The sequence below is a fragment of the Myotis brandtii genome, unplaced genomic scaffold, assembly GCF_000412655.1.
Source record: "Myotis brandtii unplaced genomic scaffold, ASM41265v1 scaffold4717, whole genome shotgun sequence".
NCBI classification, from domain to species: Eukaryota; Metazoa; Chordata; class Mammalia; order Chiroptera; family Vespertilionidae; genus Myotis; species Myotis brandtii.
In genome coordinates, this window is record NW_005368023.1 from 31,808 (window position 1) to 49,020 (window position 17,213).

The window sequence follows — 17,213 nt, forward strand, 5'->3', positions numbered from 1 at the left end:
GAAAGGGAGCAGGAGACAGAGACAGATCCACAGACAGAAATACATAGTAATGGGAGGAGGGGAACCCTGATCTGGGTGAGGGGTGAGCTGATGGGGTGTGGATTGTTAAATTTGATATATTGGCTTGTGGCTCTATATGCTTAATTTAATAACTAAATTGTTTAAACAGAGTTGAATGAGAATTACAAATCTCCCGTTCATAAGGCTTGCAAGTTGTATAATTATTTGCTTCCATTTGCAACCTTAATCACACAGAGGGAGAGACTGGTATGTTCCTGATGGGTTCCTTGTCATTTTCTGGGAAGGATGGCAAGAAGGAGGTGACCTTGGACAAGAAATGACTGAACCTGCCCCCACATGATGCTTTATCAAGGAATATTAGACGCATCGATCTTTTTTCTGATTCATGTATTTGCTTTTTCTATCTCTGATATTTAATTCATGTAAATGGTCATTAACTTCTGAAATCACCATTGGTGACATCTCACACTCACCTCTTATAATTTTTTTCTTAATATAAGTATTCTCCACCTTTTTCAAGCTTTAAACCTAGAAATAATTACAGTAAACCCTAACTGTTTTGGCTCAGTTGATAGATTGTCGCCCTGCGGACTTGGGGGTCCCAGTTTCGATTCTGGTCAAGGGCATGTACCTTGGTTGCAGGCACATACCCATTGGGGAGTGTGCAGGAGGCAGCTGATTGATGTTTCTCTCTCATCGATGTTTCTTACTATCTCTCTCCCTTCCTCTCTGTAAAGAATCAATAACATATATTTTTTTAAAAAAAAGAAATAATTACATTAAAAAGAAACAACCCTATTTGTTTTTGGTTTTCAATATATTGTGTGTAGTTAAGATTCTGAGCTCTGCATCCTTTCTACTGTCTATCATACTTTGAGGCATCCATTGGCACTTAGTAACATGAGGCGATTTCAGTGTGCACTTGGTAAGGATGTCAGTGATGTTTGTATTTTTATTGATTTCAGAGAGAAGAAGGGATAGGGAGAGAGAGATTGAAACCTCAATGATAAGAGAGAATCACTGATTACCTGCCTCCTGCACGCCCCCTACTAGGAATGGATCTGGAAACCCTTGCATGTGCCCTTGACCAGAATTGAACCTGAGACCCTTCACTCTGAAGGCGGACAATCTCGCCTTTGAGTGAAACCTGATAGAGCATAATATCAATGATCTCAACAGTCAGAAGCTAGTTCTGTGAACTGGTTCAATGTTCAGCACCTCTTTCCTTCCCTTCATGTGATTTGTTGAATTAGTGTCTGTGAGCCACAAAGGAGCTGTTCCCCTAAGTCCCTCTTGTCCATTCTCTGAAACTATTGAAGGATGGACTGGATTGAACTGGAACTTGGTTCCCACAGAGCCCATCCATTCATGGTGAAGTCATTTGCTGAGCATATTTCAATAGATAACTTTCCCCAAAGGCTTTAGCATGAAGATCTATTCTCCGTAATTTCCTGGGAAAAGAGGAAGAAAATCTGCCTGGGGAACCTGCAGGTGTACAACTTGCCGCTTCAACCCCTCCCGCACCCCAGAGGTCTCAGGGGTGCTGGGTGTGATGTCTGGTACCCAGCGCTACTGAAAACAGCTCTGGGGGAGCCTTGCAGTCCCCAGGAGAGAACTAGTTAAAGATGCCATGTCATGGGCCCCAGTGCAGGCTCTTACAGGGGAGGTAAGGGGTATTGTGTTGCGTTTGGGCGTGGAGCCGAGCAGTACATGCTCTCATTGCTGTAGGAGTTTGTGGAAGTCTTTGGAAGGACAGATACATGAAGATGGAAAAAAAACACCTCACAGTGTGGTCTCCATGTAGGAGCTCATTGTTCCTCACTCTCTCCTGTGACAAAGGACAGGAGGGCATGGCCTTTTCCTCATTTTCAGGTCCTCCTGACTGTGAGTGTGAGCTGAGCTGATTAAGAGGCTGTGCGATCTCCTTTGAAGGCACATTCTGTGACTCCTCAACATATTGTCACCTGAGGAAACATCCCAGACCGCTATCACAACCCGGAAACAAATGGCTGCTTCTCAGGTAAAAGATGCATCCTATGTCAGAGGCTGTGTTTGCTTTTTCTTGAACATCTGTTGATACATTTCTCTTTCTCTTCCCACACCTGTGTCTCCTCTGTTGCCCCTGTTATAGTCTGTTCTGTTACCCACAACTGGCTGACTCTCAGTGCTGCTTCTCCCTCTGCTCTGTCATCCCTAAACCCCCCCTTTATATCTCTGCACTCGCTCCCCCCAATTCTTCTCTTCTGAACCTGTCTCTATCTGAAGTACCTCCCCCTTTGTTACCCCCATTTCTGTTCACCAGAACCCCTCTTCCTCTCAGCTCCCCTTTATCTCTCTAGGGCTCCTTCCTCTCCATATTTCTCTACTTCTGATGTTCTTGTTTTTCCAGGTCACTTTCTTTTCCTTATTTCTTTCCTTTTTTCTTATGATAATCAGTGTCAGCAGTTTCTATATTTCCCTCTTTCTTTTTAAAAATATGTTTTATTGATTTCAGAATGGAAAGGAGAGGGAGAGACAGATACAAACATCAGTGATCAGAGAGAATCATTGATCAGCTGCCTCCTGCACACCACCCACTGGGGATCCAGTATGAAACCTGGAGTGTGACATTATGAACTGTTCTTGTGACCTCTTGGTAAATATCTCTTTTCTATCAGGGACCGCTGACCTTCAGGGATGTGGCCATAGATTTCTCTCAGGAGGAGTGGGAATGCCTGGACCCAGCTCAGCAGAAATTGTACCTGGATGTGATGTTGGAGAACTACAGCAACCTGGTCTCCGTGGGTGAGGATGACTTCCTTCCTGAGTTCCTACTCCATCCACAGGGTTTTGTTTCCTTTATTACTTTAACATCTCTGATGGGGCTTCTGCTTTCTATGGTAGATTCTTGCTTTCAAGGGATAAATTAGGCACTAGCTGATTTGGCTCATATGATAGATTACTAGCCTGCAGACTGAAAGGTCCCAGTTTAATTCTGGTCAAGGCCAATGCCTTGGGTTGTTGGCTCACTCCATTTTTATTTTTTAAGATTTAGTTGATTTCTGGGAGGAAGGGATAGTGAGAGAGACATAAAAACTTCAGCTGGGCATTGACTGATTTTTGTGTGTGTGCCCTGACCATATGGGTGGGTATAACTTCTTGAATTCGTGTTCTCTGTATAAATCGTCAGATATGGAATCATTGTGTTACCTGGTATTTGTTTGTAAATATTGGAAAACCCTCCATTGTGTTTTGTTAGTGGCTGCACCAGTGTTTTTATAATCTTGCTGACAGTGTATGAATGTTCTCATTTTTCCACTTCATTGGTAATACTTGTTGTTTTTTGATTTATGGATGATTGGCATCCTGTTAGGTATTTGGTGGTATTTCATGGTGGTGTCCATTTGCATTTCTCTGATGATGAATGAGCTGAACATACTTTAATAAGTCTATTGCGCATTTTTATGTCCTGTTTGGGAAATGTATATTGAGGTCCCCTGCCCATTTTTTTTAATACGTTTTATTGAGTTTTTCCAGAGATGAAGGGAGGGGGATAGTTAGAAACATTTATGGGAGGGAAACATCAATCAGCTGTCTCCTGCACACCTCCTACTGGGGATGTGCCCACAACCAAAGTGTATGCCCTTGACTGGAATCGAACCTGGGACCTTTCGGTCTGCAGGCCAGCACTCCATCCTCTGAGCCAAACCACTTAGGGCCCCCTGCCCATTTTTCAATCATACTGTCTTGTTGATGTTAAGTTGGTGTAAGTGCCTTATATATATGGGATCTTTAGTTTTTGAGGATGTAACATTGCTGGGCTTTTGTTGTTGTTGTTATTACTTGGTGTTTTCTTTGGTATGCCAAGCTTATTTTTCTGTAGTCTCATTTTTTAGCTTCTTTGTTATGCCTAGGAAGATACATCTAAACCAGTATTTTTAAGAGTGATGTCTGGCAAGGTTCATTGACTCTGCTTTCTTCCTGTGTTTTCATGGTGTTAGATCTTCTATTTTATTTTATCTTATCTTATATTATTTTATTTTATTTTCAGATCTTCTATTTTAGTTGTTAATTCATGCTGAGTTCATTTTGGTTCATGGCCTATGATCAGGGTCTAGTTTTAGTATTTTTCCATATATCTGTCCCAGTTTTCTCTCACTACTTGTTGAAGAATCTGTCTTTACCTATTGTGTATTCTTGCCTTATGTCTTATAGATTAGTTAACCATATAGCTTTGGACATTTTGAAAATTGTGTTACTTCTTTTTTCATGTTGACTTGCAGAAGGTCTCTATATATTATAGATATTAAGTACTTATTAGATAATATGCTTTGCAGACAGTTTTTCTCATTTCACAGCTTGTATTTTGAATGCACTGAAAATTTGCTTTATTGTGAAGTTATTTTTATATGGGATGTAATGCCTTTTTACTGTTTTCTTTTGTTTACCTTTCCATTTAGTGCTATAATAAAAAATTAAATATCGTAAAAACTTTTCTATATGACCTAGCCTTATTGGCTCAGTGGATAGAGCAGTGATTCCCAAAGTGGGCGCTACTGCCCCCTGGTGGGCGCTGCAGCGATCCAGGGGGGCGGTGATGGCCACAGGTGCATTTGTTTTAACTTCTTTGTATTACCTTTCTATTCTGAAGTTCAATAAATAGTTTCATAATTTCAAACTTCAATGTTTCTAATTTACACCTTTCTTTACTATATTTTACGAAAAAGGTAGAAACATTAATACATATAACTTTCTGTTTAATTGCTATTAAAATTTAAAAAAAAATTAATTTCCAGGGGGCGCTGAGTAATATTTTTTCTGGAAAGGGGGCGGTAGGCCAAATAAGTTTGGGAACCACTGGGATAGAGTGTCAACCTGTGGACTGAAGAGTCCTGGGTTCAATTCCAATCAAGGTTGCATGAGCAGGTTGCAGGCTCCTTCCCAGTAGGGGCCATGCAGGAGACAGCCAATCAATGAATCTCTTAATGTTTCTCTCTCTCTCTCCTCCCTTCCTCTCTGAAATCAATAAAAATATATAAAATACATAAGTAACGTAGCGCAGCCAAAAAACAAACAAACAAATAAACAAACAAACAAAAGTAGAGAGAGAGGAGAATCTTCTCTGTGACCATGAAGTACAGGGATAAGAAGATACTCCCTAAAAACAACTTGAGTGAGGCAAAGTGGCTAACAACTGGAAACAGCAAATTGATTGAACTTGACTTGACCAAGAAAAATCCGTATTACCCAGAGAGCCTAGATTCAGCACTAGATACAGGAGTGAATTTCCTACTTCTATGGAAGGGCAGGTCTCAGTTTCATATACACTATTGGAAAACAATATTTATATTATATTTTAAAACAAAAACAAAAACTTTTCTATAACTCCTCTTTTAATAGATTGAGCTTTATTAGCTTTATGTTTCAATTATTCATTTAGGTTTAATATTTGTGTATGGTGTTTAATAACAGTCCAACTTCACTCATTCCTTTACATGTAGACATCTATGTATCTCAATACTGTTTGTATATGTGAGAATATCCTTTACTTCTTTGGTGGTATTGTTATATTGTAAATCAGCGATCTAGACAGAAGACGCCTTAATCAATTAGTGAGCCAAATTTTGGAGCCTTCATTACACTAGCGGTCTCAGAGGAGTAACCTCCCGAATATGAGCAAAAACGTGGAGGAAACTTTCCCTTTTTATATCTTTCCAGCCCTTTGTCTCCCAAATAAGGGTTTTTCCTGACCTTCTGTAGGCTTTACAAAGAGCTCTATGTAAGTTATTTTTTCAAGCAGCTTGTAACCTTGAGCACAGTACATTTCAGATAACTAACACACACATGGCAGAAGCGGCAACAGAGCAGCTTGCAAGGTCAGATAGTTGAACTTATTTTCCCTATTACTCAAGCAAGCAAGCGTTTACAGAAGCCAAAATAGTGCGGTTAAAATTTCAAATAGCAGTTTTTACAGAATAGAGATATGGTAGCAAGATGGAGTGCCTATGTGTCATTACCCACTGGTTTTATGTTCATGAGTCACATCATTGACTCTTGTGGGTGATTGTTGGGGAGGGCGTTAAATCGACCCCTGAGGACCATGAGCTTGATAAAATTAATTCTTTGTTGAATGAAGTTAGTAAACCAGTTTATAAGATAGGGGCCCAGAATGAGGGCAAGGAGTAATAACATTAAAAGTTCTATAGCGGCGGAAAGGAGTTTATTTGGCCAAGGGGACCAATTGATATGTCTGTGGTTAGGAGTATACCTCCCCAGTCGGGTTCAGGAAGGATTTCCCCAGTGATACTATTCCTGAGTTCCCAAATCCACCTTTGAGATGGCTTATGGGGATTGTTAACCCATTTAGCTAGAAAATTATTTTTTCCTTTTGCTAGTCCTATAAAGAGAATTAAAAGCACAACACACCTGAAAGTTTTATCTTTAGAGTGTCCAGAGAGTCCTGGACTCTATTTTGCCTGTGCTGCTTTAAGCCAGGTGTGATGAAGCCACGTTGGGATCCCGTCGACCTTGACTGCCCTGAGGGTGGTCAGGATGACGGTGGTATGGTCCTTTCCAGGTAGGAGTCAGTTCTTGGGTGGTAAAATTCTTTACCTAAACTGAGTCACCAGGTTGGAAGGGATGGACCGGATCAGAAGTTTGTACAGGCAGAGCGTCTCGGACATGCTTCTGAACTGCTTTCTGGGTGGACTGTAAAGCCTGTAAGGACTTGAGTAAAGATTGGTTATGGATTTCAGCTTTTATTTCTTTCCGAAGTCTTAGGAGTATTGGAGGGGGTCTCCCAAACATAATTTCATATGGGGAGAATCCCACTTGGTATGGGGTGCACCTTGCCCTGAGTAGGGCAAAGAGAAGGTGGCTCAATTTTCACCGGTTTCTGAGGTAAATTTGGTGAGGACCTCTTTTAAGGTCCTATTCATGTGCACTACCTGCCAAGAGCTTTGGGGCCAGTAGGCCCAATGTAGTTTCCAATTAATATTTAATGTCTTTGCTATGTATTGTGAAATTTTGGCTATAAAAGCGGGTCCATGGTCCGATCCTAAAGTTACAGGTAAGCCAAGCCAAACCTGGGGACTATTTCCAAGAGTAACTTTTGAGGTATAATGGTGGTAGTTTCTGTCCTAGTCGGGTAAGCTTCAACCTATCCTGAGAAGGTGTTTATGAAAACTAGGAGATATTTATACCCTGCCGGCGTGGGCCTGACTTCTGTGCAGTCTATTTCCCAGTGTTCCCCCGGGGGCTTTCCCCGAGCTCGATTCCCGTTGGGGGTTTCTTACCCTGTTTGGCATTCACTTGAGCGCAAGTGATGCATCGGGACACAATGCTGTCTATTATACTATTGAGGCTGGGTATATAGTATCTATCCCTTAAAACTTCAGTAAGCTTCGTATGGCCTAGGTGGGTGGACTGGTGTAACTGATTAACTATTGTCTGTCCTAGAGCCTCAGGAACCAAAAGTCGGCTGTCCGGTAAAGTCTACTATCCTTCCAGGCTCCTGAGGCCTGCCTCTGTATGGCTAGTTTCTCCTCCTTCTCCGTATAGGCTGGTGAGGTGGGTAGGTCAGGGTTTGGAAGAGTCACTAGAATCTGTAAAGTTCCCACTGGTTTTAGGGCAGCCTCCCGGTCCGCTTCGTCCACAGCCCGGTCCCCCCTTGCTTCTATGGGGTCCCCTTTCCGGTGCCCCTTACAGTGAACTAATGCTACCACCTTGGGTAGCCAGATGGCTTCTAGTAGAGCTAAAATCTCTTCCTTATATTTTATGTCCTTCCCGGCTGAAGTTAAAAGTCCCCTTTCCTTGTAAATAGCACTGTGTATATGAGCCATTGCAAATGCGTACCCGCTATCAATATAAATCGTTACTGAATTTTCTTTTGGCCACCAGAGAGCCTGAATGAGGCCAATTAACTTGGCCTTCTGTGTTGCCGTCCCTCGAGTGAGTGCCTGAGACCAGACGGTTTGGTCTAAAGCAGCGTTTCTCAACCTGTGTGTTGCGACCCCTTTGGGGGTCAAACGACCCTTTCACAGGGTCGCCTAAGACCATCGGAAAACACATATGTAATTAATTACATATTGCTTTTGTGCTTAATCACTATGCTTTTAATTATGTTCAATTTGTAACAATGAAAACACTTCCTGCATATCAGATATTTACATGACGATTCATAACAGTAGCAAAATTACAGTGATGAAGTAGCAAGGGAAATAATTTTATGGTTGGGGGTCACCACAACATGAGGAACTGTATTAAAGGGTCACGGCATTAGGAAGATTGAGAACCACTGGTCTAAAGTAACCACCACCGCCCCCGAATTCCTGATTCCTTCCTGGACAAAACTGCTCCTGTCTGTGAACAATACCTCATCCGGCTATGCCAGTGGGGTGTCATTGAGGTCTGGGCAGGCTGCCTGGCCCAAGTAGATGACCTCTAAACAGTCATGTAGAGGTTCTTCAGGGTCATCGTCTGGGAGTAGGCTGGTAAGGTTGATGGCAAGAATCTTGTGGAACCTGATGCAGGGTGGTCGAGTAGAAGAGCCTGAAACTGGGTGACTCGAGCATTTGCTATCCAGTGCTCCGGCGTGCTCCAGAATAAGCCTCAACCGCATGTGGAGTGGTTAGGATCAGTTCCTGCCCTAGGGTTAACTTGTCTGCTTCTTTAACAAGTATAGCTGTGGCTGCTACTGGTCTTTTCCAAGGCCCAAGACTTTGGGTGAGGACCCCTTTCGCTATGCCCCTTGTCTCACATACGTAGAGGTGGAAGGACTTAGTTACATCTGGCAGTGCTAACGCAGGAGCTGATGTTAGGGCAGTTTTTAATGTTTCAAAGGCTTGCTGCTCTGTCTTAGACTACTCCAGTGGTTGAGTTCCCCCTGTGCTGGAGTATAAAGGCTTAGCGATCTCTGCAAACCCTGGGATCTATAGGCGGCAGTATCCAACTGTTCCTAGGAACTCTCGTCACTGTCTCTTAATCTTGGGGGTGGGGATTCGTAGGATTGCCTCAACCCGACTGAGAGAAAGAGTCCGCTTGCCTTGACAGATGTTGTACCCCAGCTATGTAACTTTGGGGGTGCGGAGTTGGGCCTTCTTGGCCGATACTCTGTGTCCCAGAGTTTGTAATGTGTTCAGGAGACTTTCAGTGGCCATTTTACACTCAACTTCAGTGTTCGTAGGAATGAGGATGTCATCTACATATTGTAGTAAGGTACACTCGGGATTTGTATGTTGAAAGGTGAGCAGATCTGAGCTTAAGGCTTTATCAAATAAGTTGGGGGAGTTCTTGAACCCTTGAGGTAGGTCTAGGTTAATTGTCCAGAAAATCCTGCCTCAGGGTCTGTCCATTCAAATGCAAAAATGGGTTGGCTTGCCAGGAGCTAGAGGGATGCTAAAGAAGGCGTCCTCTAGGTCTAAGACAGTTGTCCCAAATAGCTTCTATTTCTTATATATTTAAGGCCCGTCACCTATGTCGAGGTGCAGGGGGTTCCCATATAGGTGCTGCTCCTAAGCAGGACATGCACAGGTGGTCTGGACCATCCACTTGAGGCTTGTGCCAATACCTTCTGGTCAGACACTTTCACAGAGACAGCACCGAGAGCTGAGCCGAGCCGGAGAAATTACACACAGACAAACAGGTTAGATGCAAGCACACAAGGGGTTTATTTACCAGTTTCTGATGGGTCTCAGACGCTGGGAAGGATCCAACCGGCAATACTTGCTGATACACACAAAGGGGTAGACGGCGCTGTTGGCTGCTGGCTCTTTCGTCGATTGACAGTTAATTGGGCAGAGTTTCGTGCTGGGAACCGAGACGTGAGCACACACAGGTCCTCACGCTCTGGCGACAGAAGAGCTGTGCGTTGCTGGGTCCATCAGACTGTCTGGTTATATACCCCTCTGTAGACGTGGTCTTCGTTGGTGTGTGTGTTATCAGCGGCTGCCATGTGTGGATTTACCCTGGGTCTGTTAATCTATGGGTGTGTACAGGCTTTGGGCATTCCCGTCAGATAGGTTGTTTACCAGTACTAGTTGGGTTACAAGGGTGCATTCTTGGGTCTCACACAGTATTCCTATATCTAACATTAGGTACTATAATAATTACTATAACAGTCCACACAGGGTTACATGCTTTAAGTCTTACATTCTAAGGTCCTAACGTTAAGTACCATAATGATTACTATAAAAACAGTGTAAAATTTACGCTCCAGCGGGAGGAGGCTCAGGAGAGTGTAAGGGTTAGGGACTGTCAGGTGTATGGTCTCAACTCACTTGTTTACTTCCCTTAGGTCCTGCACTTAGGCCGGTAGTCTTTTGTCCCTGGTTTTAGGACTGGGGGTAAGGGGGTGTTCCAGGGGGACTGGCAAGGAATAAGAATACCTGCTTCTCATAGTCTGTGAATGTGTGTAGCAATACCCCGCTTAGCCTCTAGGCTCATAGGGTATTGTCTTACCCGAGCCGGTGTTGCGGTGGCCATTAGCTGAACTACGACTGGGGTTTGGTGACTTGCCAGTCCTGGAGGGTTGCTCCTGCCCATACGGTGGGGAAAAACTGCTGAAGTCTTTTCAGGTATGCAGAGGGCTCACTGGTGGGTAAAGCTTCTGGAGGCAGTTCTTCCTGTAAAAGATACTCATCTGACAGAGGGCAGGTGAGTAGGATTCTGGTAGGAAAAGAACCTTGGGCTGGAGGGTCCACGGTAAGGTGGGCCTTGTCCTCTTCGAACGAGATGGTGGCTTGTAGCTTTTGTAGGAGATCTCTTCCTAATAAGGGGTAGGGACAATCTGGCATGACTAGGAATGAATGGGTTACAGTGCTTTTCCCAAGATCTACTGTCCTTTTTTTGAAGTCCACGGGCAGAGTTGACTTTCCCGTGGCCCACTGAATGCAAGTTTTCTTGGTCGTTATTGGTCCTAGTAGGGGTCCTCAAACTACGGCCTGCGGGCCACATGCAAATACAAATATTGTATTTGTTCCCGTTCTGTTTTTTTACTTCAAAATAAGATATGTGCAGTGGCATAGGAATTTGTTCATAGTTTTTTTTCAGGAGAATGTCTATGTAGGCCCTTTTTTTAAAATTAATTAAATCTTTATTGTTCAGGCAGTTGGAGGGGAGAGACCAAGATGGCGGCATAGGTAAACACCGCAGACTGCTGCCGCCAACAACCACTTCAAAAATACAACTAAAAGACGGAACGGACATCACCCAGAACCACAGGAAGGCTGGCTGAGGAGAGACTCTTCAACTAGAAGGAAAAATAACAGCACACCGAGGCTCAGAGGAGGCGCAGTGTGGAAAATACTCAGGTGCGGAGGTGCGCGCGCAAAGCGGGCTGGTGGCTGAGAGCGCGGTTGTCGTTTTCGGTCAGGGGGGAGTCTCAGACTCTGAGCTCCAGATACGGGCGAATCGCTGGGGACTCGGACCCAAACGGGAGAAGCGGGAGTGTCTGGCATCAGTTGGAAGGCAGCTTTCCCTCCGAGGTTTGCAGCGGTTCCGGGGGTTCTGAGAAGCAGAGCCTCTGGGAACGGGACTGAGAGGGGCCATAACCACTCCCTCCGCCCGCCCTGTTGAGCCCGCCCCGCCCAAGCCCTGCGCAGAGCCATTTGCCAGATCGCCGCAGGCAAAGGCTAGATTAGCACCTCCCCAGAGGACAGAAGTTTTCCGCGGCAGACACAGCTGATTCACACAGCCAGTCGGCCTGGTGGTCAAATCCCTCTAGTATTAACTACAACAATCAAGGCTCAACTAGAACAAGACTGCGCACAAAGACCACTAGGGGGTGCACCAAGAAAGCATAAAAAATGCGGAGACAAAAAAACATGACAGAAATGGAGGATATAGAGCTAAAAAACGCAATTTTGAGGGCTTGCAATAAACTTTTGGAGAGCTTCACGAAAACTAATGAGACCCTCGATGCTATGATAAAGAAACAACTAGAAATTAAGCATACACAGTCGGAAATAAAGAATATTACACCCAATAGCAGACCAGAGGAGCGCAAGAATCAAGCCAAAGATCTGAAATGCGAAGAAGCAAAAAACACCCAACCGGAAAAGCAAAATGAAAAAAGAATCCGAAAATACGAAGATAGTGTAAGGAGCCTCTGGGACAGCTTCAAGCGTACCAACATCAGAATAATAGGGGTGCCAGAAGATGAGAGACAGCAAGATATTGAAAACCTATTTGAAGAAATAATGGCAGAAAACTTCCCCCACCTGGTGAAAGAAATGGACTTACAGGTCCAAGAAGCGCAGAGAACCCCAAACAAAAGGAATCCAAAGAGGACCACACCAAGACACATCATAATTAAAATGCCAAGAGCAAAAGACAAAGAGAGAATCTTAAAAGCAGCAAGAGAAAGAAACTCAGTTACCTACAAGGGAATACCCATACGACTGTCAGCTGATTTCTCAACAGAAACTTTGCAGGCCAGAAGGGAATGGCAAGAAATATTCAAAGTGCTGAATACCAAGAACCTACAACCAAGAATACTTTATCCAGCAAAGCTATCATTCAGAATTGAAGGTCAGATAAAGAGCTTCACAGATAAGGAAAAGCTAAAGGAGTTCATCACCACTAAACCAGTATTATACGAAATGCTGAAAGGTATCCTTTAAGAAGAGGAAGAAGAAAAAGGTAAAGATACAAATTGTGAACAACAAACATGCATCTATCAACAAGTGAATCTAAGAACCAAGTGAATAAATAATCTGATGTACAGAATGAACTGGTGATTATAATGAATCAGGGACATAGAAAGGGAATGGACTGACTATTCTTGGGGGGGAAAGGGGAATGGGAGATGCGGGAAGAAACTGGACAAAAATCGTGCACCTAGGGATGAGGACAGGGGGTGGGGAGTGAGGGCGGAGGGGGGGGCGGGAACTGGGAGGAGGGGAGTGCATTTATCATTCTTCTAAATTTAACTTTGCACAAGTAACCCATGTAAAAAATCTATATTTTTCAAAACTTGTAAATAAAAATAACCTTAACTAAATAAATAAATAAATAAATAAAGTGTACAGTTCTATGTTGCTTAGAGGTCACAGGGTTAACTATGCTACCACAATCTATCCCACTATTATCAGAGCTAAGTTTGATCACCTGGTTACAGTGATGACCACAAGAGAAGACAGACATTTTAATTTCACAAAGATTTATTGAGCTCAATGAGCCTAACCCTGCATGGGGCACTAGACTCAGAAAGATAGTAGGACTGAGCATTTAAGTGCAGCCCCAGTGGAGTGCTGTGGATCAAAGTTAAATCCCTTGGAGAAAGTGGGTGCTGGGGAAGTGGAGCTCCCACAAGACAGACTTAATTTGTGAGGTCTTAAAAATCATGGGAAAGCAAGTGGGCATCCAGCACGCCTTTCCTCTCCCTTCCATATACCTGTGTCTTGTTCTCTGCCCCACTGCTCATCTCTTCTAGCCTCTAACACTGTGGTTCTTTGTTTGTTCAGAACAATTTTGCAGACAATCTCAGGAAATCTGAAGACCTGATGAGGGAATAAGAGGAAACCAGTGTTTGCTGAGCATCAACCCCATGCCAGGCCCCAGCATGGGCTTTGCTCAGGTTACCTTGTTTAATCCTCACAATCACCCTGTGAGTTGGGTATTTTATAGAAGAGCAAACAAGTCTGCAGAGATTAAGTAATGTACCCAACGTTACACAGCAGGGGTTTTTTGTACATGAGACTTAAGTCTAAATATCAGTTTTGAGGAAGATGGCAAGGTTTTTCCTGTTCCCCCACACCCTCAGTCCCTATTCTTGGTCCTCCTAGGGGTCTTCAGTCCCTGGAACCCTTCTTTATTTCTCCTAGTCTCACAGCCCACAGTGGCCTCTCTTCCTTCTCTACACAGCCTGAATTCAAGGTTGGTCACGTGGACCCTCATCAACATTGAGCCAGGCAGGCCATCTCTACTGATAGGGTTCTGGACTCTGGTCCTGATTACTTGGATTCACCTGAGGTCAGTACATAAACAATGCACAGTTCCAGGAAATGCCATCAGTACTGGAATCTATGTGAACGGTGCTTCCTGACATTGTGCAGCACATAGCATAACACCTGAATGCCAGGTCCCAGCTGAGGTTTCTTCCTTCCTTCCTTCCTTCCTTCCTTCCTTCCTTCCTTCCTTCCTTCCTTCCTCCCTCTCTCCCTCCCTCCCTCCCTCTCTTCCTGACTTCTTTTTTTAGTATGGAACTAGCAAACAAGATCTGGACAAGGGATATGTGAGATCAGGGTTATAGTCAATGCAATTAGACCTGGCTACCCGATGAATCCTTGTTCCTTATGGAGGTACTAGAGGCCCGATGCACAAAAATTTGTGCTCATATTTCAAGATGGAAGAGACTTGGATGATGACAAATCTAAGCTATCACTGTGTTTGAGAGTGGCTAAAATAATGTTGAGCTGAAGGTCACTAGAAATAAAAATGCATTGTTTTATTCATTCCATAATATGAATAGCTACCATTTAAATATTTATTTAGGTTTTCCTGTCGAATCCTGTGCTGTGCATTTTGCATTAATTACCTATTTACTCCTTACTCCAGAAAAACAAACAACTAAATAAAATGGAGGTGCGCAGTCTATCAGATACAGAGTTCAAAACATGGTTATAAGGATGATCAAGGAACTTAGGGGAAGAATAGATGAATTCAGTGAAAACTTTAACAAAAAGATAGTAAGCATTATAAAGAACATAGAAACCATAAAAAATAACCAGTGAAAAATGAAAAATAAAATAACTAAAATAAAAAATACACTAAAAATAATCAACAGCAGATTAGATGAAGCAGAGGATCAGTGACTTAAAAACAAGGTAGTAGAAAACACCTAATCAGAACAACCACAACAAAAAAAGAGAATTAAAAAATTATGATAATTTAATGGATAACTGGAAAAATTTCAAGTGTAACAAAAGCCACATCATAGGGGTACCAGAAGGAAAAGAGAGAGAGCAAGGGTGAGAGAACTATTTGAAGAAATAATGACAGAAAATTTTCCCGCTCTGCTTCTCAATGTCCTGGTACTGCCCACAAGCCCCTCGGAGAGAAAGCTGCCCTCGAGTTCCGACCGATGCCAGACAGTCCTGCTTCTCCCGTATGAGTCTGGGTGCCTAGAGACTCGCCCAGAACTGGAGCTCAGAGCCTGCGACTCCCTCCCCATTGAAAACGTCAACCGCGCCCTCAGCCACCAGCCAGCTCCGCATGCACCTCCGCACCTTAGTATTTTACTTCCGTACTGCGCCTCCTCTGAGTCTCAGTATGCTTTTCTCTTTTCTTCTAGTTGTAGAATTTCCACTCAGCCAGCCTTCCTGTGTTTCTGGATGATGTCCGTTCCGTCCTTTAGTTGTATTTTTTATTGATTTTTTACAGAGAGGAAGGGAGAGGGATACAGAGCCAGAAACATCGATGAGAGAGAAACATCGACCAGCTGCCTCCTGCACACCCCCCACTGGGGATGTGCCCGCAACCAAGGCACATGCCCTTGACTGGAATCGAACCCGGGACCCTTCAGTCCACAGGCCGACGCTCTATCCACCGAGCCAAACCGATCAGGGCTTTTAGTTGTATTTTTGAAGTGATTGTTCCGAGGCAACAAACTCCGGTGTTTACCTATGCCGCCATCTTGGTTTCTCCTATATAGGCCTTTTATTCTATCTTGCTTCATTATTTCTTGTAATGTCTATCACGGGTTTTTTATCTCTTTGTTTTTTTACAATTTTTTGTTTTTTTATTGATTTCAGAGATGAAGGGAGAGGGAGAGATATTTAGAAACATCAATGAGGAGAGAGAATCACTGATAGGCTGCCTCTTACATGTCCCCAACTGGGGATTAAATCTGCAACCCAGTCAATGAAGGAAAAATACCACATGATCTCACTCATTCATGGATAATAGAGACCATTATAAACTATTGAACAATAATAGATACAGAGGCAGAGCTGCCTCACACAGATTGTCAAACTGTAGCGGGAGGGCCGGAGAGGGTTGGGGGGCAGGAGGGAGGGGGGTAAGAGATCAACCGAAGGACTTGTATGCGTGCATATGAGCATAACCAATGGACATAAGACAATGGGGGGTAGGGGAAGCCAGGGGATTGTCAAGGGCAGGGGGAAAAAAAGGACACATATGTAATACCCTTTGTAATACTTTAAGCAATAAAAAAAAAAAGAAAGAAAGAAAGAGCTTTTCTATTTCCACCAGAAGTGTCATTGGGACTTTGATAGGGATTGCTTTGAATCTCTAGGTCACTTTGGGTACTAATGACAGCTGATACTGTTAGCATTACAAAGTAGGATCATGGAATGTGTTTTCCAACTTACTGATTGTTCTTTGATTACAGCCATCAATGTGTGTGTATACGTTTTCTTTTGTTAAACCTCACATAATTCTTTTTTTCCTTGAGTTTTAAGGAGAGTGGTAGGGAGAGAGGGGTAGAAACAGAGATAGAGAATAAAATTACAATGTGAGAGAGACACATAGTTTGTTTCACTTCTTACATGTCCCAAACGGGGTTGAAATCGAACCTGCAACCATTCGGTGGAGGGCAGGGCCCCATGCTTAACTACTGAGACACACTGCAGGGGGCAGTCAGTAATATTTTATACTTTACAGCATAGAAGTCATGCACCTTCTTAGGAAGTAAACTTAATATTTTCTTTTCCATTATGCTGGTAATCTTGTAAATACATATTTAATTTGTTATTCTGTATTAATTTCTGTTCCTGTACAGGGACACAGCTAACTTCATTGGTTGGTGTTATATACCATGTTTTGAGAAATGAGTTACATATATCTATATAAATATGTATATATATTTTTAGAAACGTGGAGTCTGTGATTTCCAATACAGAATTCTGTCACCTCTTAGCAGAGTTTATTTTATTTATTTTCTATTTTTCATTGTCACCATGGAACAACTTAAAATACCTTTTTTAAAAAAAAATATATTTTATTGCCCTAACCAGTTTGGCTCAGTGGATAGAGTTTTGGCCTGCGGACTCAAGGGACCCAGGTTCGATTCCGTCAAGAGCACGTACCTTAGTTGCGGGCACAACCCCGGTGGGGACTGTGCAGGAGGCAGCTGATCGATGTATCTCTCTCATCGATGTTTCTGACTCTTTATCCCTCTCCCTTCCTCTCTGTAAAAAAATCAATAAAATAAAAAAATGTATATATATAACATATATATATATATTTTATTG

General features: G+C 43.1%; 1 protein-coding gene across 1 annotated transcript in view; it reads left to right on the forward strand.

Moving 5' to 3' along the window:
- The window catches only part of LOC102240656 (zinc finger protein 91), a 50,972-nt gene that overhangs the window by 23,759 nt on the left and 10,000 nt on the right, over nt 1-17,213 (forward strand). Inside the window, 1 exon segment of the mRNA XM_014547411.1 lies at nt 2,679-2,805. Within this exon segment, the coding sequence (XP_014402897.1) occupies nt 2,679-2,805 (127 nt within the window).